The 26,095-nt window shown below is 46.6% G+C and overlaps 1 protein-coding gene across 8 annotated transcripts in view; it reads left to right on the forward strand.

Annotated features, from left to right (window-relative positions):
* The window catches only part of AKAP13 (A-kinase anchoring protein 13), a 321,162-nt gene that overhangs the window by 166,479 nt on the left and 128,588 nt on the right, over positions 1-26,095 (forward strand). For all 8 annotated transcript variants that reach the window (XM_039245765.1, XM_039245768.1, XM_039245766.1 and 5 more), the window contains exons 6-8: positions 1,569-1,767; positions 4,389-7,467; positions 11,429-11,592. In XM_039245765.1, the coding sequence (XP_039101696.1) occupies positions 1,569-1,767; positions 4,389-7,467; positions 11,429-11,592 (3,442 nt within the window). The remainder of the gene's footprint in view (positions 1-1,568; positions 1,768-4,388; positions 7,468-11,428; positions 11,593-26,095) is intronic.

Genomic DNA, 26,095 nt, shown 5'->3' on the forward strand with positions numbered 1-26,095 from the left:
AGAGAAGTCGCGCCCCCTCATTTGGTATAGCTGGTTGGCTACTTAGTTGAGAAATTCAGTTGAACCTTTAAGTGACTCTCTTATAAGTGGAATTGACCCGTGAACAGTGCAGACATGAGGGGCACCAGCCCTTTGCACAGTCAAAAATCCGAATATAAGTATCGACTCCCCAAAATGTAATAGCTGCTGTTGATCGGAAGCCTTACCAACAACAGAACGGCCAGTTAATATAAACCTTATATGTTACATGTATCATGCATTGCATTTTTCTGTGCGCTGTATTTCTCTTAGTAAAGTAACCAGAGAAAAGAAGATGTTAGCGAGAAAGTCGTAAGGAAGAGAAAATACACTGATAGTACCGTACTGCATTTATGGAGAGAAAAATCTGGGTGTAAACGGCCCCACGCAGTTCAAACCCGAGTGGCCCAAGAGGCAACTGTACTTTACTTTTTGAGGTCACTTGACTCACAGTGGAGCAGCATGGTGAGTGCATAAAGGGCTCAGCACAGTGTATGCCAAGGTCACTTGAAGCAGCTGCTGGGGTGTTGCTCTTGAGGATGGACATGACAGTAGTTTTCTTTTGGAGCTGTCTTTGCTGTTATTCAGCCAGCTCCCAGGTCTTCGCTTCTAGGCTTTCTTATAAAACATATTGTTAGTTTCAAATTCCAGTTATTATATGGTGAGTTGTTAATGACGGGTGTGATTTAGTAAATAGCACACTGCAGAGAGGGAGTCGTGTGTCCCTCTCATTTGTCGGTGGGTGGCACACCTGTTATTTCTTCATGCTTCATTCTTATTTCTTCATTCTTATGATCTCAAACATAACCTTCTCCGTCTTCCAGAATCTCTGGGATGCTTTACCAGTCTCCTGGTTCCCATAAAGAGATTTTATGTTTTGAGGCCTATCCCAGAAAGGCTTTTTTACACACCTGTGCCTTTGTCGGCTTTATTTCATTTGTAACAATATACGCGTCGAGCAAGGTTGTTTGTTTTCCAAATGTAAACAGTTTTAACTTGAAGTCCTTAGAACCAAGTGCTTTCCTAACCGTGTTGACAAGTGTAGCATATATGACATCCAGTTGTCGTCTCTGCAGTTGACTTCGAGAGTCGTCAGCAAAAGGTGGCATGCCCTTTCATGGGTTATACTGATTACTTCTTCCCTTCCCAGTATAATCACTGTTAGCGTGTGGTGCAGCCCAATTGAAGAGAAATGCCTAATAAGCCTTGCTTCTAGTGAGAACCAGGCTAAGGCCATCCTCCTCACATTTCCTCATTAAGTTGGTTGTTAGCATGATATTAACTATTTTAAGCTCCCAGACCTCTCTTTATCTTGATCAAAAGAACATCCTTAGGGAGGAATCCTGCAGTTCACATTTAATCCGTTTGTGACCCCTTCTGAAGAGGATGGAATGGTTAGTTAGGTCTGTGCCTGAAGCCCTGGGGCAGCACCCACACCGGATTTCTGCTGCACACACCCACCCACAGCAGTCGGTATGAGCGAGCGCTGGGGCTGGGCCACCGGGAGCAGAACTCTGCATGTGTGTTAACCAGTGGTTGCCTGCTTCCAGGGAGAACGCCGGAGAACCAGACTCCTGGAGCCGTTTATCCTACGAGATACCTTACGGAGACTGTTCTGTGAGGCACCATCGAGAGCTGGACGTCTATACGTTAACCTCTGAGTCCGAAGCCCACCATGAACCCTCATTTCCTGGAGACCCTTGCACTGGACACATTTTTAAACTTAGGAACATCCAACAGCAGCTAATGGTAAGGAAGAAAATGTCCAGTTTTCAGGCTTTTGTGCCCTCACTCTTTCCCCCAGTGAACTTTCCTATAATTAGAGCCTAAAAATGCTCTCCTCGCAGATTGTGAAACCCCTTAGGGCAGTTTCAGCGGCCTTGGATGCTACCACTTACAGATAGGGAGCAGCGGCAGGGGCCACGGGAAGTTCTTTTCTTTTTTTCTTTTTTGCCAGGTTTTTGAAATAATGAAAGATAAATGTAAACACTGCAGATGCAGAAATCTGCAACAATTAGAACTCCGTTTTCCTGGCATCCGGGAAAATTTGTCAGTTTAGCTTTATAAAACTAAGTGAGCAAAACAGTTCCTGAGATGGTTGCTATACTCAGAAATTGAGTCTCTTCACAGCTAGTTCAGTGAGCAATGATAATGTTACTGTATTTAAATTGATAGTTGGGCGGTAAAATGATGACTAGAAAAATAAGGATTGTATAATCCACTCAAGCCTCCAAGATAAAGTTGTTGCCAGACGTAAAAACATTACAGACTCCCTGGTAGCATCTGTTATGCAGAATATAAACGTCACATGGGTACATGGCTCTTGGCTGTAACATCTGAAAGGCCGAGTTTACATAATTTTTCCACCCAGTTTATTTCAGAGCTGATTTGATTTGGAAAAAGCTTGACAGTAATTTCATTTAAGGCCAGCTAGGGTCAGCTCAGTACAGGAGACTGCTTCAGGAGCAGGCATTATTTTTGAGGCCAGCAGGCCAGGACACCCCACAGCAGCGTTGTGGGATGGGTCTGTCTTTCCCTTTCTGATTCATGGACGCCCAGGACAGGTATCGTTTTGTTTTGCTCTGAACAGATTGCCAAGTCCGATTTTCCTTTAGAGCTCTTCTTACTAGGTAATGACGGTCCATTTGAAAATCCCAGCTTGCAGGTGCCAAAGTTACTGCACCATGTGGGAATGCTTGGTAGGAAACTATGAGAAGTGAAGTCTCGGAGAGGATGCGTGTGTTAGGAGCTTCTAAAGTTGTTCACAAAACATCACTTATTTCTGCAACCCTCACCCTTTATTAAATGTAATGACCTGCTTTCATAATTTTTAGGAGACGTTTACACTCTCAGCAGCAATGGAAGCAAGCTACATTTGAGCACTCTAAGGAGCTTAGTGCAAAAGCTTTTAGTGAAAATCCACTTTTTTGTGTGTGTGCGTGTGGGTACTCTGTTATTAGAAAGACATTAGTGAGCACAGGAAGCTCTTATAATAGACCTGGTTAGTAGACAGGACTAGTATGATGTAGGAGAACTGTTAAGTGCTCAACCTGCTGGTTTACTGAGGGAGGAAATGAGCTAGAGAGCAGTGCACAGTATATCTGTGTGAGACCATTGCAGTGGGTCAGACAGTGGGGAAGAGCGAAGCCAGATGTCTCAAAAATAGTTTCTGTGTGTTGAACAAATAGTATTGTAAGAATTCCTGAAACCTTGATACAAAAGGCAAATCTACCCCAAAGATGAGCTGTGTTTTTCCCCATTTTTCCTAAGCCTTTTTGACATGTACATGTGAATTGTGCATGCTTAACAACCTTAAATTACCTCTAGGCTTTATTTATTTTTCCCAACATTGTGTATTGTAAGTCTGTATTTCAGCTTTCACTGTGGTCTTCATAGTTCACGCTTATGTAACAGCTTGGCACCTGCCGTCAGCTTGAACCACCGTAATTTTCTTTAACCTTTCCCATATAGCTGGTTATATCTGTGTATGTTTTTTTAAAATACTGCACAGTTGCAAAAAGTACTGTTGAGATGACCTATAGTATCACCAAGCCACAGTACTGTCTACGAATAATTAAGAATTCGGTATCATGGGGAACCTGGGTGGTTCAGTCAGTTGAGCATCTGACTTGAGCTCAGGTCTTGACCTCATGATTCGTGAGTTTGAGCCCCGCATTGGGCTGTCTGTACAGAGCCTGCCTCAGGTCCTGTGTCCCCTTCTCTTTACCCCTTTCCCATGTGTTCTCGTTCTCTCTCTCTATCTCAAAAATAAACATTAAAAATTTTTTTTAAAGAATTGAGTATTATTAGTTTGATATTTTCTTATTTGATATTCGGTACTAGACAACAGAGGAACTGCTTTTGTCAAAAAGTAAAAGAACATCTCCCATCTACTTTTTAAAAATCTCTTTTAAAGTTTGTTTATTGTGAGAGTGAGAGAACGCGAGTGCCCGGGGGAAGGGCAGAGGTGGAGAGAGAATTTTAGGGCTCCACGCTGAACGTGGACATGGGGCTCTCACAAACCGTGAGATCATGACCTGAGTCGAAATCAAGAGTCAGATGCTTAATGGACTGAGCCACCCAGGTGCCCCTCTCCCATCAACCTTTCCAGAATGAGTTCATTATTTAGGAAATAGCCATCTTGTGTATTCTTGACCGTTTTTATCATTTCAGTGGATAGGCAGGTATCAAAGAGGAAAGTGGTATCAGGCACAAGGAAAAATGTGTTTGTATCTATTTAGGTGAGCATATCTTGGGATCGTAGGAGGGCTGGAAAGGCAATGAGTTCTCTCCGGCAGGAGTTTGGCATCTAGGTGTCAGGGCCCTCTTCCCAGGGACCGTTTTTAAAAGTATTTTTCATTTCCTCCTAGAAAACAAACCTTCAGCAGATGGACAGTCCTCTGCCCTTCATGGTCACAGCACAGGACCCTGCAGGTGTGCCCGCTGCCCAAGACACAGACGGCCAGTTCCTCTGCTGCGCGTCGGCCCCCAGGGCCAGCCCCCAGCACCCTCTTCCTGAGGACCCTGCGAGCTGTCCATGCTGCCGAGGGGGCATTGCCGGGGAGATTCCCAGTGCCTGCGAGTTGTCGAGCGTGGCCAAGGAAGAGCACCCAGACTGTTCCTGTAGGAGGAAAACCACAGGCGTGGAGAGAAGAGGGGAGGAGGCGGAGGCAGCACGCACCGTGGCCTGCGGAACCGCGTCTGGGCCCAGCAGCTTCGCGCAGAGCGTGCCCAGAGCAGAGGGCACAGGAGGCGCCCCCTGCTGTGGAATCAGAGCCGGAGAAACTGGAACAGAATCTGCCACGCTGGCCACAGACCAGGAGCCTCCAGGCGCTGGAGACCTCGTCCCGCAGGGAGACATGGTCATGCAGCCGGGCACCGCGCCCACTCCGCCTCGGTCCGGGGGTGAGCCGGCCATTGGCGCCTCAGCAACTGCGGGGGACCCAGCACGTGGTCTCCCGAACACAGACGCCGCCATCCAGAAGAGCGCGCTTGAGGCCAGGGGGAGCACAGAGGGAGAGTTCTCGAACTCTGGTATCAGTACAGCTGGCACCTGTTACGGAGGAGGCCCGGGGAGGCCCGCAGAGGAAGCCGGTGCTCCTCACAGTGTGTCCGCCGCTGCCTCCCCGGGTGCCCCCCAGCCTGCTGACTGTTCTCCTGCAGTGAGTAACAGAGAGGCCTCTGCCATCCAGGCTGCAGCTGCGGAAACTTCACAAGGTTGTGAGGGGGGTGCCGGGGCCCCAGCAGATCCAAGCTGCCCGCTGGTTCCGATTGCCGCGCAGGCCACGCCTGCAGATGGGCCCGAGCCCTGTGCTCCCCTGTCGAGCGCAGGTGTGGCCGTGCCGCCCCCTGACCTGACCTTTCCTGTGCCCCAGAACGACACAGCAGACCAGAAGTCAGAAACGAATTTGTCTCCTGTGCAAAGCCCAAACAGTGGACCGTCTGTCTGTCTTCCCGCCAGAGGGGATGAGCCGTGTGCTGCCTCTGCGCGGCAGCAGGACACAGTGACTTCTGGTGGCCTGTTGACCACAGAACCCTGTGATGACAGAGTCACCCGGCCTGACAGCAGCCCCCCACAACTGCTGCCCACACAGCATCCACCCCCTGCTGCCTGCGGTGAAGGGCCCCAGGCCAGCCCGGCCACCCCCAGCCCCGTGCGAGATACCCAGGAACACGTGGAATTGTGTCTTCTCCAAGTTTCAGATATAAAGGACCAAGGAGAAGACTTGAAATTAGAAACCTCCTCGATGAGTACGCCCGGGGTGCGTCCGCATGCCGCTGCCCCCGGAGCTGAGGAGGAGCTGGTGCCGGACCAGGCGGTGACATCACACAGGACTTCTCTGGCAGGCAGTCCAGTCCGTGAATCAGTAACCAAAGATGATGCGCTTTCTCTTGTCCCCTCCCAGAAAGAAAAGGGAACAGCAACTCCTGGACTGCACAGAGCTCCAGACGCTGGAGACGGCCCTGGCGGGGATGCAGACGGGCCTAGCCGGCAGCTTCTAGAAGACGGCGCCGCAGGCCTGGCCGCGGCCTCCACTGCTCTCCAGCTTCAGCCCAGCATGGGGAATGCCAGTCCCACGGGCCTTGGCGAGGAACAAGGGGGTCCCTGCCTCTCGGCAGCCCCCGATGTTCTGCATCTCAGGGACGGCGCGGACTCCTCTCTGCTGCCTGCGGGTCAGGCCACTGTGGCCTCCAGTTCTGTTCTGACTGAAGAAGGGAAAAAGCTGGTGCCTCCAGAAAGCTCTGAAGCTCAGGGACAAAGTGGTGGGGAGAAAGCAGGGACTTGTCCCTCTGTCAAGGAAAACCCGCTTTCCTCAGGAACGTTTCAGGAAGAGCAGACGACACCACCTCCCGGACCGGAGGTGCAGGGATTCCGTGGAGAACTCAGCTCCACTGGCCGTGCGGAGGATAGCACCCTGGAGCACGATGACGTGCTGGGCACACCCTCGGCCTGCCCTGATGCAGGAACTCAGCATAACAAGGAAGTGGCCCCACCAGTGCCTCCGCCGCCGCCGCCTGGAGGTGGGGTTGCACCGAGCTGGGTGCCGCCGGGGGCCAGGAGGCCTGCAGAGCCCCGCCAAGAAGGCCTTGGTGCAGAGCAGGGCAGCGCGGCCCCCTTGCCAGGGCTCCTAGCCAGTGGGACTGCGGCCCGCACGGGCACACTTGCTCTGGGTGTTGGAGTGCAAAACCTTGAATCCCAGGGAACGGGCCCTGCTTGTGAGGTGAGCGGCGAGGCGGCGTCAGATGTCGCAGTGGCTGACACACTACCAGGCGCGGGGGCTGGGGGACGGACCGAGTCACAGGACACCCAAGACCTCCCGGTTCCGAAAGCCTCGTTGAGCCAGGAGAAGAAGGTGATTCTGGGGTCGCTGGGGCCTTTACCAGGCAGTGGTGTGACTGACCCACAGGGCGCCGCAGCCCCAGAGTCACCACCTCTCCGGCGGAAGGAGGCAGAGCACGGCGGCAGCTTGGGCAGCTCCGGAGAGGCACAGGTGGATGCCCAGGCACATCGCATCCTGCAGCAACCCGCCACCACGGAGGTCCCCCCGGAGACCGGGCTCCCATGCACTGGTGAGCAGGCCCCAGGCGGGGAGAGGGGCGCTCCCTCTGCGCCCTGTGCTGTGCGTCTGCCCGAGAGAGCCGACTCCATCGAGGAGGCTGCGAGTCGCATAGTGGAGGCAGTCCTAGATCAAGTCAAGGCCACGGGAGCACTCATCACTGGGGGGTGGACCAGTCACATGTCACTGTACAGTCCTCCGGAGTCAGGCCCAGTGACCGAGCAGCTGGAGAGTGCTTCTGCAGGGGACGTGAACGCTTTTGTACCTGGGCAGACCCCACAACTGGGCAGTGTTCGTGAAGAAGCCCCTGGCACCCTTGTGGGGTGTTTGGCTGGAAGTGGGGAGCCAGAGAAGACGGATCCACCTCCTGACAGACCCAAGCCGGCCACAGGTGAGCAAAGTGGAGTTCAAAAGTCACAGCCTGCAGAACAGATTCCCTGAAGAGTCTCTGAGATGTGCTGGTAAAAAGTGGGTATCTTTGTGGTTTTAGAAGCGTTTTTCATTCATTGGGTACGTTGCCAAGTTCACAGCCCCACCGTCAGGAGAGGCTTGTCAGCTAGGGGTTGGACGGATTTTGCTTCCTGTATTGCAGACTCCTGGCTTGTTTGATTAAGCCTGTAAACGCTCTGCCTGTCAGACCAGGGCAGTGGGAATTTTGCTAACCAAGAAAATTGTCTAGCGCAGGTGCTTTGCAACGATAAAGGAATTTAGCAGATGTTTTATCCACATGGCTTAGTCCTTTTCTCTAGAACTGTGAAAAAGTAGTGCTGAAAAAGTAGGTTTTGCTTGTAAGCCTGGAGCACTTTTCTTCCCCTGTCGTCCTGGTCTGTGTCCTGAGCACATTTAGAGGCAGGGTGGTTTTGTGAAACAGCTGTAAGTCGTTCAGTGCGCATGATCCTTTGTCCAAAATGGTGGCATTAGGTCATTGGGGAGGGGTTGGGGGAGGGGAGCTCAGCGAACGCCCTCCCTTTCCTGGCTGAGGAGCAGACTTCTAGTTCCATTGCCTCTTGCTTTCGGGCAGCCGTCTGGGAGTTCAGGCCCCTGCGCAGCGCAGGGCACGGGAAGCAGGATGTCCGCCTAAGTGCGCTGAGCCGCTGTCACAGGGCACACGGCGTGTCTGCTTATCTGAGTGAAGCAGCTGCTCCGAGCAGATTGCTCGCACAGCAGCCTGTCCCATCTGTGGGTAACCATGTCCAGAGAGAGCAGACAGAAACCGCTGTTTCTCGGTGGAAATAAACGGCTTGAATAAAACTTCTTGGGGGTTGAGGCTGAAGCTGAAACCAGAGTCCAATGCGGTGGAGCCGTTAAAGGTCACTTCGAATCGCACTTTGATGCCACCACCTGTTCCCAGGTGTGGACTGAGGACCCACCTCCATGCTTGCCCCCCGGCTGCAGAGGTAAGAAGGAGCCTGATTCGTGTGTGTGGTTTGTTTTTGCTCTTCCTTCCAATTTTTCAAAATCGCGTTAAGTGTGGTAGGCATTAAGAGGGTGGGGGTGGGGTGTGTAGAGAAATGAACAAACACAACGAGAAGTTGCTTAGGAAAGAGAGCAGCTTCAACACCGTGGGCATTTTCCCTCTCAGTGAGGGGTCTTTAACCCTGTGTAATCTTTTTTACCCCCCCATTGAGGGCTTTAAGAAACCTGAGGTAATGTTTTTGGTGACTTGAGGTTTTTAGTTTTATTCATGTCTTGGGTTGTTAGTGATAGAAATTTGTTGGCCGCTGGCTCAGAATTTAAATGAAAAGGTTTCTTATTTTTAAAATGAGATACAGCAACAAGTCTATTTTGGGGGCCCTGGCAGGTTGACATTTCAGAAGAATAGGGAGTGGCTGTAAGCTGATGCCTGGCCATGTTCTTTTCATTCTGGTGCTATGTCTTTGGCCACATGGGCTGGAAGTATTTGTTTTTCTGGCTCAGCAGTCAGAATTTAACCCAAGCAAGTGCAAATTATGTGAAGTTTCTGTCTGTAACACCCAGAGAGAAGAGTTAGAAACCAGAGAAAATTTCAAGACTTTGAATTTTAGTAGTACATAGAGAGGGTTTAGATGCGAAGAGATCATTTTTAAGATTTTGAGGTTTCAGGAAGGAAAATGAGCTGTCTGAAGTTTCAGCTGTGTGTCTGGGTTTAGAGTTGGTTGTTACGTGAGGGCAAGTTACTTGTTCTTGATCGTAGGAGGAGTCATGTGTGTTCAGGGCTCATGATCTTGCATTATAGAGAGAAGTAGCCAGTCATGAAGAAATAAGTACTTTCTTTGGGAGAAAAAAAGAAAAGGAAAAAAAAAAAGCCAGGATCGGGAAAGTCCCTGGTCACATTGCCCTAGAGACAAAGCACCTGAGTGTGATCTCAGCCAAAGGGTATTTTCTGGGAAGTTTACATTCCGTTCATGGATTTAACCATATGCTTTTGTGAGTGAAGAGACTTCGGTTCAGCTGCTGATTTGGAACCAGCCATGTGGCTTTGGCCCTGTTTCTATATGCTGCTGCAGATAAAATAGAAATTCAGATGAGAGAATACAAAAGTGCTGGTTAGAGACAGTAATGTGGCCCCTGGCCCTAGAGCATTGATCATGGTGGTTTGGGAAGTTAGTTGTACTTGACTGAGCGAGGCCAGGCCCGTAGAAGTTCCCCGCAACTCAGTAATCACTGTTCACCATTGTGATTGGTTGCTGCTTGCCAAGGTCCATGTTTTCACTAGATGGGTATAGGATAGTGAAGTTGTGCTAAAAATCACATCCCCCAAATAAATAAAGGTCATCAACAACTAAAAGAAAAGATTATTCTTATTTAGAAATGTTTTGATTAGGGAGTCCTTCTCCAGGGGGTTGCCTCTTCCGATTCTTTTCACTTTATTTACATTTTCTGGAATGTAATGCGGATTTTGGTTCTTTGGGCAAGGAAACTTGTTTTTGCCCACTTTAAATTGCTAGTAAGATTGTATAATTATAAATGGGAGCAAAGGAAGAAGAATTGATAAATGTTCATTAATAGGAATGTAATGTTCCTAAATTTGAAGTAGACCTTTGGGCACATCATAATGTGCTGTTAGAATAAAATCTTAATAGAATTTATTCTTTGCTGAAAGAAACTTCTCCGCCCTTTGATATAGGGAACATTTTTTTCCACCAGAGTAGTAGCATGACTAGATTAAAACCAGCCACAGAAAAATTTCCACATGAAATTGAGGTGATAGTTCTATTTTTATCTGTATTGTCAAGGTGAATTTTTACTGTTCACTTATCGAAAATGTCAAAGCATAAATTTGCCTTAGACATCATTTGATCACTTCCTTCCTGTATTTACTTGACCATATGGTGGTCAAGTAACAAAAACCACTACAGTTTGGTCTGGTGAGCATAATTCTAAAGAAAACCTATAAAAACATTTTCTTAAAAAAAGGAATTCTAGGGCACGTGGGGGACTCGGTTGAGCAGCTGACTCTTGGTTTCAACTCAGGTCACGATCCCAGGGTCGTGGGATCGAGCCCCACATCGGGGTCCGTGCTGAGCATGTAGCCTGCTTTGGATTCTCTCTCTGTCCCTCTCTTCCCCTCTTCCCCACACTCACTGTCTCTCAAAAGTGAAATAAAACTAAAAAAAAAAAAAAAAAAGGAATTCTTTAGGGCCCTTGACTGGCTTAATCAGTGGAGCATACAACTCTTGATCTCAGGGTCATGAGTTCAAGCCCCACGTTGGATGTAGAGATTACTTAAAAATCTTAAAAAAAAAAAAAAAAGGGGGGGGGGCGGAGAATTCCTTGTTTGTCATTATGTTTTGGTTTGGGGAAAAAGTAAAGTTAAAACAATGTAATTTACCAGAATACTTCAGTCTTGTCCATCTCAATGATGGATAGATGAGAGCATGCATTATGTTTTTAAAGAAAGTAAGACCCTTCTTAAAGGCTTTATCTCATTCCCAGCAGGTCTTTCCTCTTTGTCCTGTGTAAACATAAACGTCTCTGGTCTCTTTGATGACGATCAAGATGAACTACTTAGTTGTAGCTATTAATCTGTTTCCTTGGATCTTGTGAATATCCTTTTCCACATGTAGTTAGTACCAACTCGAGATCTGCGAGGAAAGAAAGATGCCGTGAAAATGAAAGTTGAGTAGATGTCGAACTGGATGTCTCCTTAGCTGCAAACCCATATAGAGGCCAGGGGAAAACCGAATAACCCTGTGATAAAAGAAGAGCTCAGCACGGGGTTCGAAATGACACTAGCCCCACATGAATACTTCCCCGTTTAGCCCGAGAGCAAAAGCAAACAAAACACGTGAAGCCTGCAGTGAGTTGTGTAAACAGTAAGACACGGGAATTGATTTTTCAGATGCACTTTGTAACCTCCTTCTCCTCTTCAGAAATGCCAGACCTGAAAGCTGCCGATGAGGTGGATTTTCGGAGCAATGGGAGAGCGGGTGTGGCCTCTGCAGAGGTGGCCGTGGGAGGCATGGTCTCTGCAGAGGTGGCCATGGGAGAGGTGGCCACCACAGCGGAGATGAAACCAGGCCTGAAGACCCAGGCGGTAAGTGGCATTAAGTCTGTGCCAGCACAAAATGTGTTTAGCCTGGTCTGTTGTGTCTGATTTATGGCCTTTTGTTTTTTTGGGCAGCTTTTGTATTTTTTAAACAACGGTATTTCCCCCTTTTCTCTTGCTCCGTCGTGTAGAAATGTGGGTGTGTTGCTGCAGTTAGCTGTCATAGATGGTGTGCGCTGCACTGCGTAGCTGTGCGGAGTGGGCCCTTCTCCATGGGTCCTTTGAGGATGATAATGAGCAAGATTTTCCCTATGAGCACAGGACTTCAGGTGTCCTCATGTTAAACGTGTCACAAAATGAGAATTCCCACAAAAGGGGATCTAGTAACCCTTCTTAAACCTGATTCTTAAACTGATTCTTCTTTCTTGAACAGAAAACTGAGCAAAAATATAGAGAACTGAGAGCAAAAATGAGATTTTTAACTTCTAGGTCACTACTAGTTGTCTAAACCGCGTAGCAGGTCACTTTTAGTGATCAAAAAAAGTAAACAAATAAAAAGATTCAGTAGTTATTTTTTCCATAGCCGCTTTAGTGAGTTATAATTCACATACCATAAAAGCCACCCATAGAAGTACACAGCTTAGTCCTTTTCAGTGTATTTCAGAGCTGTGCAGAGGTGACCACTGTCTAATTTTAGAACATCATCATCACCCGAGAAAGAAACTCCGTGCACCTTGGCAGCCCGCCAGGCCCCTCCCCGCCCCAACCTGCCCGTCCTGCCTCACCCCCCTGGGAGTCCCTCATCTCCTGCCTCTTGCTATGCATCTGCCCATTCTAGAAGTTCATGTACATGGAATTACATGGAATAACCTGGAACACTGAGCTCTTTGACAACTGGCTACTCTGACTTAGCTTCCTGTTTCAAGGTTGAACTGTGTTGTAAATCAATTAGTATTTTGTTTCTTCTCATTGCCCAGTCATACTCCATCCTATGGATGCTGCACATTTTGTGCTTGTTCGCACTTCTCAGCTGTCATGAGAGATACTGCCAGGAACATTTGTGTGCAAGTTTGTGTGGATGTACATTTTCATATACCCAGTGGTGGATTTGCTGCGTCACTGGTAACTGTGTTTATATTCAGTTAAGTATTCAAAAATGTTTTTCTTCAGGGTCTTGAGATTCTGTTTTTGTTTAAAGCTATTAACTTAAAACAAGGGAATGTGCTTGTTGAGAGAAACTGTGCTTAAGCTTTAGAGTTCCTACTGGTTAATAATAAAAAAAAAAAACCTTAGGAAACTCAAAATCAAGTTACTGGACTAAATCCTATTTCCCCTTGGAAAATCCGTCATCTCTGTCTAGACCTAACAGTCCCCGGCTTTGCTCTTCAGAGAGGGCTAAGTGGTATTTTTCCTGTTACCCCTTAGGTAAACAGCACACTGTACCCTCCCAGACTGTTTCAGTGTACGAGCTGTGATAAACAAGCCTTACTTTATTGGAGTGCGGTGGTAGGGAGGTGCGGACTGTTCTAGCCCACTCCTTGGTACAGATGATATTCATGACTAATGCTTGGGCGGCTGCTTGTAGAGCAAGCATTATTCCGACAAACGCTGCACTTGCCCCTGGGGAAAGAAAAGAGAACACACCCTGCATGGGTACACGTGTGTCTTTGTTTCCAGAAGCCCCTAAAAATGGGAAGGAACAAAGTCACATCCTTGAATTCAAATGCCCATTTCTGTCTTCTGCGTTAACACGGTAGTGATGACCGTCATAGAAGACAGCCTGCTGCTCGCCCACAGACTGCGCTTCGTGCGGGCCAGTTCTGTCCACGTTATTCTTGTCTGTTATAAAGGAGAAAACAGTACCTTACCTTTTTCTTTTCTTTTTTTTTTTTTTTTTAAACTTCTTCCTCTCGTCTCTCTCTCCTTTCTTTTCATTTTCCCTCTGGTTTTAAGAGTTGAGAGAGAGCATACTCCTCTGATTGGTCAGCGTGTCTCATTTTCCAGATAAAAGACTTAGGACCTCAGGGAAGTCCCATGAGTAGCCCAGGGTCGGACCCAGCCAGTGAGATTGAGGAGCGTGATTTCCAACCCAGGACCTCGACAGCCAGCAGGGTGCATCCCTGCTGACTGTCCCAGGCTCTGTGACCAGCGGCTTCCGAGGGGCATCCATAGGTCAAAAGCATGTAGTGTGTCTATTGCTTGGGAACATCCGGCCGCGTGCACCGGCCGCCACCACTGCATACAGCTGGAGAAAGCGTGTGTCAGTGGATCTGCAGCTCTAGTGAATGGAGACTTTCGTGTTCCCAGCATTGTTGGAAGGACGGGACATCTGACTGCTGAGCTCTCTTCTGTGTTGCTCTGCAGCGCGGGCCCTGTTTGCTGTGATTTGGAAGGATAGGGCGTGAATGCACACCTCAGTTTTCCCTGCGTCTCCTTTTCTCTTTTTTTCTCCCATTTAACTCCTGGTATACTATGTTTACTCTGTAGGTTTTCAGGGAGTCAGGAGGGAAATCCACAAGGGTTTTGTGTGTGTGAGGGACAGATAGTATTTTAAGGCTTTGTGGGAACAGGCAGTGTCACGACTAGTCAGCCTTGCTGTTGTGTTTGGCATTACGTAAACTTTGCTGTTTGGCGTTACGTGACTGTGTTTCAATAAAACTTTATTTATAGACCCTAAAATTTAAACTTGCCGTAACGTCCAGGTCATAAAATACTTACTTCTTTTTGAGTAATTTTCAGTCGATCATTAAAAAATGTAAAACCGACCCCTAGGGGTTTTTGTGGGCTAAACAAAGCCAGGCGGTGGGCCCCTGGCCTAGAACATATTTGCGCACCAGCAGATGGACAGAAGGAGAAAGCAAGTCCACTTGTTTTCTTTTCCACCTTGTTTTGTTTGCCTTGTGGTGGAAACTCTAGTTATCAGACCGCACACTGAGAGGCAGGGAGTTCCCGTTCTCGGTCTCTCCCAAAGTAGCTTTTTGACTTTGTCTCTCCAGAGCTTGGCTCCCTTTACCTCTCTGTCTTCTGGCCCTACCCCCGGACTCTGTGTCTGCGGTCTGCAAAGGGTTACTTGTCACCTCGAAAGAGTGAACTTGAGATTGTAGTTGAACAGGGTGGGGTGGCATTAGTTTAATATTATTTAATCCCATCTTTCTGACGCATGCCCAGTCTGTGTTTTGGCCTTGGGAATAGGCCAGTCTTTGCCTCACTGAATTACCGTTTCACTGAATCATCCTCTCCCACTTACAAAGCAGAAAGAATTTGTATATCCTAAGCTCGGCTACTGTCTTGAACTCTTAGATCAGTGGTGCACTTACTAGTTTTCTAGCTAATGTACATAAAGAATCCATTTTAAGTTCTTCTAGGAATCTTCCTGTTTTGTAACCTTCTCTAAGCATGTGACTGTCAGCACACAGGGACCTCTGTTGGTAACGTTACCGAGTATTTAAAGAATTTTTTGTTCCTTAACCTGCTTGAGCTCCGTGCTGTAAACAAACCCTTACTTTTGAGGTCAGTAATGCTTAAAATCGTGATTCATCAAGTAATTCATCAGTATCAAGATGGATGCTTCTCTTCTCGGATAAAACACAGCCATGTGTTTCTCACTAGACAGTGGATGATCCTGAGAGAGCCTTCACTGGGTTGAAACTCGTTCACACCTTTGGAGGCCAAGTCATTTTGCTTACACGTACTGCCCACCAGTCACTTGATCGGCATTTTGTGCTTGTGGTTTGTTATTCAGTATTGCCAAAGCTTTAATATTAGTCACAATTCAATATTCCACATTACTCCCTCTTACATATATTATTGGTTTCAAGGTTCTCAGATGACTTTTGTTGCCTTCTTTATTCCCTGCCCTTCAGTGAGTTAATGTATATCAAGCACTTAGAACAAGGCCTGACCCGCAGAAAGTACAGCTTGGCATTATTATTATTAATTAGTTTCTTCGCTTCAGATTCCAATATGCTCTTCTCCTATGTAAGTAATCCGTCTGGCAGATGGTTCCTAAAACAGTGGTGACTCTGTTTCTGCTTCTTGATTACGGTTCTGAACGTGCCAGGAGACCATCAGACGTCAATTTGAGTTGAGAGACATGGAGCTTGTGGTACCTCTGAGACCCTCAGAATTTGAATGGACCTTAAAGATTATCCGAAGTCCAACATATTTGCTTTATAGAATATGGTTTCAGGACAGTTAAGTGACTTGCCTTATTTCACAACTAGTTAACACTGTAAGCTTGACTAGAATCTCTCTTCTGGATTAGTGATGTTTCTGCTATACTGTAGTTTCCAGAAGAGTCACACTGAGGTTAGATACTTTTCAGGAGTCCAGTTCACCTGGGTAGGCTTTTGCCTTTTAAACAAGTACCCCTGGAATGGTACTTGCACACGCCAAGACTCTTAAAACCATCACATTATACTCCTGGGTTTTCAGTGATGGGTGGAGACATTCCTTTGGCCATTTTAGGACCTAAGCTGATTCACTTTAAAATAAATCTCATGTTCTTATCACAGTCTGTTAGCTGCAGCTAAGTATCACCAACATAGAGTTTGTCCGAAGAGTAGGCTGTTGGTGCAGAAATTACTAAGATTTTCCAAAACCTGCCTTGTATTTCCAGAAGAATGATATGACTAGGTATAGAGATGACATTGAATACTTAGGTGCAGAATGGGAAGCCTTCTGGGACCATTCTCTTTGAGAATCTGCTCCGTGGTGGTCAGGAAAGAATTCTGACTGCTGCTCCCTGGCCCTGTGCCGCAGACCAGCATGTCTTGTAGGGGTCTCTCCCCCTCAGTATATGGCCAGGTTCACTAGGAAGGAACTTCCTTCCCTGGGGTGTCTGTTCATTGAGCTATCTCTGTAATAATTCCTTTTCCAAACACTCATTGCATAAGCTTATTAGCCTTTCAGAACAGTTAATTCATCAGGCCAATATATCTTGTCAGCATGCCCATAGTCCTAGCAGCCAAACACTCCAGAAAAAAATATGTTCAAGTGCAACTATAAAAACCCATATTTTGAGTGTTAGGTTACTGGGAAAGTCTACTCTTCATTTGTTAAATGACTGGTCCCCAGTCAAGACTGAAGTTGGTTTACATCAGAACCATCCTCTCATTTTTAATAACAACACGGTGAAACATCGTATTAATTGCATTTCCATTCTTAATTATTTATACAACAGTGTTGATATTTCTTTCCTCAAGGTTGTGGTTAAGAGTAGTGTTGGACAGTTTCAGGTTAGAATCTTCTTGAATTCTGTCTGTATTTCTGTTATTTTTAATGGAACACAGTGTTTTCTTTCTCTTGTCTCAAGGGGGCGAGCTTGCATTTCCATCTCTAGCCTAAGAGTCTGGTTAAAAGCTTTGCTTTCTGTGGCTGGCTGGTCACAGCCTTCGTGCTCAGCTGCCATAGGAAAATATGGCAGCTCTCAGGTCATTTGGTAACTGAGTGGACAAGCCATAACACTGACACTCAAAATGGCATACACACCCGACCCTCTTATTTAATAAGTTTTCAGTTCCAAGAAAGGTCCTTTTAATGGTGCCTCCGCTATCTTGGTTACATACAGTTTTGTGGTGTATCACCTCAGGAAAGGCAAATTGGCCTCTTTACAAGACGCCAATAAGTCTTCTGTGCATGTATATGGCATTTAAGAGAGCCAGGCCCCCCTAATTATCCCTTTTGGGTCTGGCGCTAGAGCTGGCCCCAACCACAGGAAAACTTACTCCTCAGCTTTTTCATACAAATTTTTTGGAGGTATTCTTTCTCTGTGTCTCCTCTCAAATGGAGCGTTTCCAGGAAATTCTGCAAATACTCTTCTGAAGTAGATAGTTGCCAAAAAGAAGTGCCTCGAAGAACCACAGGTTCAGGTTATAAAGTCAGAAGTTGAAAAAAATACAACCTTAGTATAAAAATATCTGTAGATGATATGTGTAAGGGTGTAACGTAATGATCCAACTATAGGTTTTTAAGGGACCTTGAGCAACTTATTTAATTTCTCTGGCCTATTTTCTCCCTTGTTGTAATGGTTAGGAACTCTCCAAAGTTTCTTCCAGCTCTTAATTCTTGACCGGTTGGTCAGTTGTTAGGATGTAAACCTTATGTGTTGGATCACAAGGACTTTTTTTTAATTGAAGTATAGTTGACACGCAACGTTACATTAGTTTCAGGTGCACAACACAGCGAGCAGACAACTCTGTGTTACACGGTCTGAGGGACTTTTTTAAAATCACATTTTATTTAATAGCTAAATTCTTAACTACTCGCTTTCTCCTTAAATGGTTTCCAAGATGTTTCACTCTGGAGTCTTAAGTTATATTAATAATCTAATGTTTTTCCCTCACAGACTGCTTAAGCATAGGTCATACATACATTTTGAAGGGGTATGTATGCCTTGTAATCTTCTGTTGAGACAAAAGAACCAAGTCTGATTCCTGTCACTCTGTTGGCCCATTTCTTACACTCCTCATTCCACTCTTTTTCGTTCTTATTATTTTGACAGTCAAGGATAGTAGCCAAGCATAATGGAAAGTTTATGGAGCCAGATAAACCAAAGTTTTAATCCTAGTTCTGCCACTTGATCTGCCGCTTTGATCTACTAGTTTAGAGGCTCAGTTCCCTCATCTATAAATTTGGGATAATGATGCCCACTTCAAGAATTATTTGTACTAACGAGGGTTAGTATAGTGTCTAGCATGTAATAGGCATTTCATGTGCAGTAGATGTAATTCTAGTCCCAATTTATACTAAGAATTATCAGGTCTACTCTTAAGACTGGATGAATGATTTTAGATAGGTGTTGCTTAAAATGGTCTCGGAAGAAATGACTAATTCTGTCAGGCCATGATGGTAAATTATCATGCCACCTGATGTTCATGTGATGGTAAGTGCACTAATTTATTCAGTGCTTGCTTCAGCACACGTTCATTAGACTCTCTCTGGTAGGCCTTAGAGATGCTACTGTGAAAACAGGTCAGCCTGCACCCAGAGACCTCTATTCCAGGGGAAGAGACACTTAACTACTCTGCATCTCCTTTACTGGTTTGGTAAGTGTTAGTAACGTTAACCATAGGACAGCTCATGGATAGATTGAGATAGAGGTAAATTCTTCCTTCCAGGCTCCTGTGCACTCCCTGGGGGAAGGGAAGTTTTTAAAGAATTGTGTGCTTTTTTAAAATTTTATTTTATTTTATTTTTTTTATTTCTAGGAGAGAGAGAGAGACAGACAGCATGAGCAGGGGAGGGTCAGAGAGAGAGTCACAGACCGAAACAGGCTCCAGGCTCTGAGCTGGCAGTCAGCACAGAGCCCGACGCGGGGCTCGAACCCACAAACCGCGAGATCATGACCCAAGCGAAAGTCGGACGCTTAAGCGACTAAGCCACCCAGGTGCCCCCAGATGTGTGCTATTTTTAAAAAATTGTGAGGCTTTACCTCAAATGGCTTTCCAGGTTTCATTTTTAAAAGCTGATTGTGAGAGTGAAGATATACGCATACTGTCAGAAACACAAGCTTGGCTGTACCCATTATTTCTTTTTTAAAAAAATTTAATGTTAGAGAGAGAGAGAGAGAGCGAGCAAACGGGAGGGGCAGAGAGAGAGGGAGACACAGGCTTCAAGCTGTCAGCCCAGAGCCCAATGCGGAGCTTGAACCCACAAACTGTGAGATCATGCCCTGAGCCAAAGTCAGACACTTAATCGACTGAGCCATGCAGGCGCCTCTGTACCCATTATTTGTACCAGTAGACTTGGAAGAGCCACCACAAGGTGGCTCTAGAAAAATACTTTATTGCTTCTGATCCTAAGTTCTGTGTTCAGTTTACTGACATAAACGTGTTTTTATGGCTGCTTGTTTTTGCCTCTTCAAAACGGAAACTTTCTTAGTGGAAAAACTAAAGAATGCCATTTGATTTGTGAAGAAAGGCCTACATCGTTCTCAGGGATCTACATGACTGGGAAAGACACAGATTTCTCATATTAGGTTTTCATTACGTATTTTAAGAGGTGCCTGGTGAGGTCTTGCTCTGGCTGACCACCATTAGAGTAAAGGGACACACACACACACCATATTTGGACTTGCTTACTTTATCCAGGAAAGGTTTCAGGAGTACTGATTTCAGATATTTGATGTCTTTTGGCTACTCAATTTGGGGATATAGACAGTGGCTTTGATTTCATTCATTTAACGAACATTAAACGAACGCCTTCCCCTTTCAAGGTATTGAATCAAGTATCTAGAGAATTTTTTATAAGTTAAATATTGTCTATGCCTCTGATTTCTTTAAATAGAGCCTCCTTGCACAGGCGTAATCATGCTACGTGAATGCAGTGTGTGAGACCCGCCTTAGGAACCGTTAATGTGCTCTGGGTGTTCGCAGAGAAATGACCTCTTGAGAAGTGCTTGTGTGACATATAGTAGGGTTTCCTTGGTAATAACCACGCTGTAACACATGTGGTATAAATATTCACTGGAAAGAATAGGGATAGATTGAGGGAGCCTTTGATGTGCTTTCCAGCCTTAAACAGCCAGTTCTGTTTGCTTTCACTATGTACTTGGCCCTTGGAAGATCATAGACTCGCCTAAGAATTGCCAGAAACGCCCCAATTTGCAAGGTAACTGTGACCTGGCATAACTCCAGGTTTGAAAAAAAAATCCCATTAGGAAACTGAGAAAAGTAACATTTACCAAGTATGAAGAACAGAAGTGTTTGGTAGTATGTGAACCATATGGGAATTAGAAAGAGTGGTACCTTTGTGTAAATATTTCCATTCAACAAGCGTCAATCCGTGTTTTTTCCCCTCCTTGTCTCTTGCATTTCATGCAGCGATCCAGGCATTTTGCTTCCCATCTGAGAGCTGCCCCCAAAGCCATGTCACTGCCTGTGGGTCTAGAGGGCCATTGTGACGTGGTCTTAAGTATGCCCCCAGCACCGCGAACGTGGTCTTCCCGAGAAAGTCAGTTAGTGGTGAAAATGCCTTCCGTGGCACCCAGATGAGCGTATTCAAAATATTCTGAAATGAAGCCCCACTGAGAAGTCAGAGGGAGTGAGGATACTTAACTGTGTGGATCATTACCTGTAGCTGGCATTGTCCTGGCTGGGTCATCAGGACCGACCTATATTTAAGAGTTTCAAAACCCTGCTCCTTCTGGGGTTGGAGTTTGGGGTTGTATTGAGGTAGAGTCATGAAACTGAGGTTTCGTGTGTGGGTCTTGGATTTCTGTCGAAGATAATTGTGGAAGATGGTTTCTGAAAGTATTTGAACAAACAGGAGGCATCATTGGTATAAATGTATAGCTTCCCAAAGTGGGCTCTGTGGAAAGTATTTGGACATATGAATGGGACTTTGAGCTCCCATTTATGTGAGATGTGTACCCATACATTTGTGTGTGTTTCTTCTACCACATAGACTATGAGCCGCCTTGGGAGCTGCATAGCATCCGGGAAACTTTGGCTCCACTCCTTCCTGGAGACAGTGGGGAAAAAAAATTGGAAGAGGAGAAAATTGGTGAAAAAAACTGAATTATTCTATTATTTGGAATTTTTTCGAAGAAAGACAAATCACTGGAAAAATATGCTTGGGTTAGGGATGTCCCCCCGCCCCACCCCGGTTTGTTTGTAGAAATACAGAGCTGGTGGCATAAGATTTGTAATGGAGCCAGTTAAAGATCTTTGTTTTTTGCAGTCCAGATTCTCTAGCTACAGGAATCCAGAATCTTCCAGAAATACTTGTTCTCCTTGTAGAATACTTAGTGTAGGGAGGAATTGTTGTCTCTGTCATGCAATCTGTATCCTTTAATTTGCAAGAAGGGAACTCGAACCTAGAGTGCTCCTGGCCCGGCTGGTTAGGGCCCGGCCGAGGATCTTGAACCCTGGAGTCAGTGTTGTGGTGGCCCAGCCTCTCCTCCTTGCCCACCTTTGCCTCAGAGATCATCAGCTCATGTCACTGCGACAAGCTCCTCTGTCCTTCCGGAAGCCCAGGCCTGTGCTCCCTCTGCTGTGGAAACCCTGGGCACAGCGGCACCTTTACTGATCAGTGACCCTCTTCTGTCTCACTGGGCCCCGCTCTCCCCGCCCTCACACCGGGAGAAGTTACCGCAGGGCACATGTGACTCGTGCGCTGTGACTGACAGGCAGTGTGCACCTGCCACCCCGGCGGCTCCGCAGCAGACCGCCACCTCCTGCTGATTGTTGGGTGCGTGTGTCTGGGCCTCGCGCGCGGGTCACGAGGTAGGGCAAGCAGGATAGACCTGAGCGTCCCACCTCCTTGCCTAGAGCATGGCTTCTTTATCCATCCTGTGTGTTTGTCCTGGGTTAGCTCCCCTGAAAACCGTCGCCTACCGAGGCGGGGGGGGCCTTTAGTTCCAAACGAGCCCACATGAGTCACTTAGGAGTCGAGTTTGTTTAATGACGTTTTCTGGCAGTCCCACAGGAGATGGATGACTTGGAAAAGGAGGAAGTTTATGCCGGCCGCACCCTTCGCTAGGGATACATCCCGGTCCCTGGAGAAAGCAGAATTGTAGGATCCTCTTTCCAGTGCCCTTCAGCTCTCTGTTTCTATGGAAATCATAACGTCTGGAACATGTGCTTGTGGTCTGTTTTGTTTCTGACATCATCGGTTTATTTCTTTGCCATGCTTCCTCATTATTTTGCCACCAGAAATCCTATGGTATTCATCATTTTTCCCATTGAATCATCTACAAGCTAAGCTCTTTTCATCAGGGGGCCTGGGGACAGAGTGAGTTCGCCTCGGGCCTCCCCCTGCCGTGCAGGGCTGGTGGCAGAGATGGCAGAAGAAGAGCCAGTGGGCCCACCTCAGCTTTAGGTCCTCATGAGGTTGGAGTAGAGCCTGGATCAGTCTGGAGGCGATGAGCAACAGGGGGTGCTGAGGCCCCCGCGCTGTGTGATCTCTGCTTCGTGGGCCGCACGGCCTTCATTCTAGGAGGCTTGGGAGGTTTTCCTCTCCTTCCGCCCCAGTGAGGTCAGAGCCGGTGAGAAGCCGCAGATGGGCTTGCCAGCGGCAAAGCATGGAGAGTGCATGCGTGAGAGCACACACAGACACACACACACACACAGCCATGCACGAGTTCCTTGCTTTAAGCATTTGTAACACAAAGATTCCGTCATGAATTATGCTGTGAGAATGCAGTCCTTTCCTACGAGAGTTGCTGTTCTGCATTTCCAAAACTAAATTGAGGCTTTAATTTGCAGACTTTTTCTGTTTTGTGTGCTGAACCTTGTCATGGAAACTGGGGGGCCCTGTGGTAGGCAAAATGAGTAAGATCCACCCCCATCCCACAAGAAGCTCGTTGGGAGAGATGAAGACATAAGGCAGGAGCTGACACCTGGGTCCTGGGAACTCTGGGAAGGAGTGGTCTGTTGTGGAGGCCTGTCTACACCAGAGAAGGAATGGTCTGTTGTGGAGGCCTGTCTACACCAGAGGTCCTTCTGCTGTTCCCTTTTGGTGGCATTAAGTGGACCCCTGCTGCCATGTTTCACTCCGGGGATTTTCCTCTGTTGACAGTGTTGCTGGCCTTTAAATAGGGAGCCAGCCGTTTCACTCCAGTTCCAGAAAGTGATGCATGTGTCTTGATTGTTGGCCACAGAACAGTTCCTGTCCCTGTCTCCACCACACACAACACAATAGGCTGTGTTCCTTCCTAGGAGTCATTAGGTTTCCCTAATGGGATGATCTGAAGGAGGCAAATAGAGCTCTGGCCCTCCTCCCTCATTAGTGCTGAAACCTGGTGCTGTGTCTGCTTCACATCAAACTCAGTGGATTGTTTTTCTCTATCTGAGACTGTTCTTTCCTCCTTGAGTCAGGAAGAGGGCTTAAATCCTGCCTTTCTTGACATGAAACTTGAATGCGATTGCTCTTGCAGCTGAATCCGTTAAAAGCAGTAGCTGCCAGCTGTAAGAAGGGATATTTCAAGACTAGCAGATAAGGTGATGTGGACAGTGCACTGGGGTTTGCTTTTGAAGTCAAAGGGTGTGTCCTGTAGGCCCAGGGAAGGAGCTTGTCGCTCGCACAGCCCACCCCACCCCCACGGTCCTGCAGGCTTCTGCGAAGCCAGTGAAGGTTCTTTTCAGAGATGCTGGACAGTGGTGAATACAGGTGTCATAATTACAGTGTCTCTCTACCTCTTCACTCTGGCTTTAGAGCTGCTGTGGTTTTAGCCGTGCGTGGAGGAGGAGGGGCCTGGCAAGCTCATCAGGGCTCCATAATGCCAGGTTTCCTTTATTCTTGTATTCTTATATTTTTATATTCTTTCTTAAATTTTCTTTATTCTTATGTCTTACATTCCTGATGAAGACCTCCATTGCCAGGTCTCCGCTTCTTGGCCTGGCTCTCTGGGAAGGAGTATGGGTTAACAAAACAAAAACAACAAAATAATGCGTGCCCTTTTAAGAATATGATCTCTGGGGCGCCTGGGTGGCTTAGTCGGTTAAGCGTCCGACTTTCGCTTAGGTCATGATCTCGCGGTTCGTGGGTTCGAGCCCCGCGTCGGGCTCTGTGCTGACTGCCAGCTCAGAGCCTGGAGCCTCTTTCAGTCTGTGACTCCCTCTCTCTCTGACCCTCCCCTGCTCACGCTGTCTCTCTCTCTCTCTCCTAGAAATAAATAAAAACATTTAAAAAAAAAAAAAAAAGAATATGATCTCTGAACCAGTCTTGTTAGTTTTTACAAGGCCTTGACACTCTCTCTGTGGGTTAGCCCATACAAGCCATTTGTTAGTGGATAAACATGAAGGTGCCTTTAAATTGGCTGATGGGACAGGGAAATACAAATCAAAGCCACACTGAGATACTACCTCACAGAGTGAAGTCAGAGTGGCTAAAGTGAGCACCTCAGGAAACAACAGATGCTGGCAAGGATGTGGGGAAACGGGAACCCTCTTGCACTGTTGGTGGGAATGCTAACTGGTGTAGCCACTCTGGAAGATGGTGTGGAGGTTCCTCGGAAAATTAAAAATAGAACTACCCTACGACCCAGCAATAGCACTACTAGGAATTTATCCAAAGGATACAGGAGTGCTGATTCATAGGGGCACCTGCACCCCAATGTTTACAGCCGCGCTTTCAACAATAGCCAAATCATGGAAAGAGCCTAAATGTCCCTCAACTGATGAATGGATAAAGAAGATGTGGTTTATACATACAATGGAATACTACTTGGCAATGAGAAAAATGAAATTGTGCCATTTGCAGCAACATGGATAGAACTGCAAAGTATTATGCTGAGTGAAATAAGTCAGAGAAAGACAGATATCATTTGTTTTCACTCATATGTGGATCTTGAGAAACGTAACAGGACCATGGGGAAACAGAAGGGGAAAAATAGTTAACAAACAGGGAGGGAGGCAAACCATAAGAGACTGTTTAATACAGAGAGCAAACTGAGGGTGGATGGGGGGGGCAGGGGAGAGGGGAAAATGGGCGATGGGCACTGAGGAGGGCACTTGTTGGGATGAGCACTGGGTGTTGTATGTAAGCAATGAACCACGGGACTCTATTCCCAAAACCAAGAGCACACTGTACACACTGTATGTTAGCCAATATGACAATAAATTATATTTTAAAAAATAAAGAAATTAAATATTTAAAAATAAAAATAAATTGGCTGATGTTGATGTGAGAAGTTGCTGGGATCCTTCCTCCTCAAGGCTAGTCAGTGGGAACTTGAGGCAGGAAGGAAGCGGGTAGCGAAAAGGAAGGTGAAGGGGAGCTTTCACGTGGGGATCGGGGAAACAGAGTAACTGACCACCATCTCCTGACTGAGCTCCACAGGCTGAAAACTGGGCAACAGCCGTCCGATGCTTGTAACAGTTGTTCCGGTAACTTCTTGTAATTGATCGCCCAGCATAGAGTGGGGAAAGCAGGGACATAAAATGAGGTTTTAATAAGAGAAGGAGAAAAGGCTAGCTGACTCTTCTTCGTCTGAAAAGGATTTTATCACAAAAGCACTAATTGAGTCTAATGAAGGGAGGTAATTGTACAAATCCATAAATAAGTGAAAAGTGGGAATTGTTGAAGATTTTTATAACGCTCTTTTAGATGTACACAGTGACAGGAAATTTCAGCAGCTGCTCTAAGTACGGGCGCTCCTGAGCCATCTTGAATGTAAAAGACAGGACTTTAAATATCAGCATCCATTTCCACAAAATAGTTGTTCTTTAGGAGGTTCTTTCTAATGAACAAATAGTAGTTAAAACATGTGACAACTGCTTGCCATTGATTTTAACAAGGTGACCATTTCAAAGGAATATCTGTCCCCCCGTGCTCCCCCTCCTTGAAAAAAAAGCCATGCATATTCTGATGGGCAAAGGGAGTAGCTGAACTGAGAGACAGCTCAGTTTTGGCAGAGAGAAAATTGTATGAAGTCTTCTACTACATCTTTAACTTCGATTCCCTAGAATTGTGGCTCATGGGCTCCTCACATCACTTGTCCCCAGCACAGAAGACCGTCTCATAATTAGGTCAGAACATTCCCTCTCCATGAAACCTTTGGCAAGTGCATCTTTTTGGAATGGCCCGGTTTTCAGTAGCCGGAGGTAAA

Source organism: Hyaena hyaena, unplaced genomic scaffold (genome assembly GCF_003009895.1).
Source record: "Hyaena hyaena isolate Hyena2069 unplaced genomic scaffold, ASM300989v1 scaffold_266, whole genome shotgun sequence".
Lineage (NCBI taxonomy): Eukaryota > Metazoa > Chordata > Mammalia > Carnivora > Hyaenidae > Hyaena > Hyaena hyaena.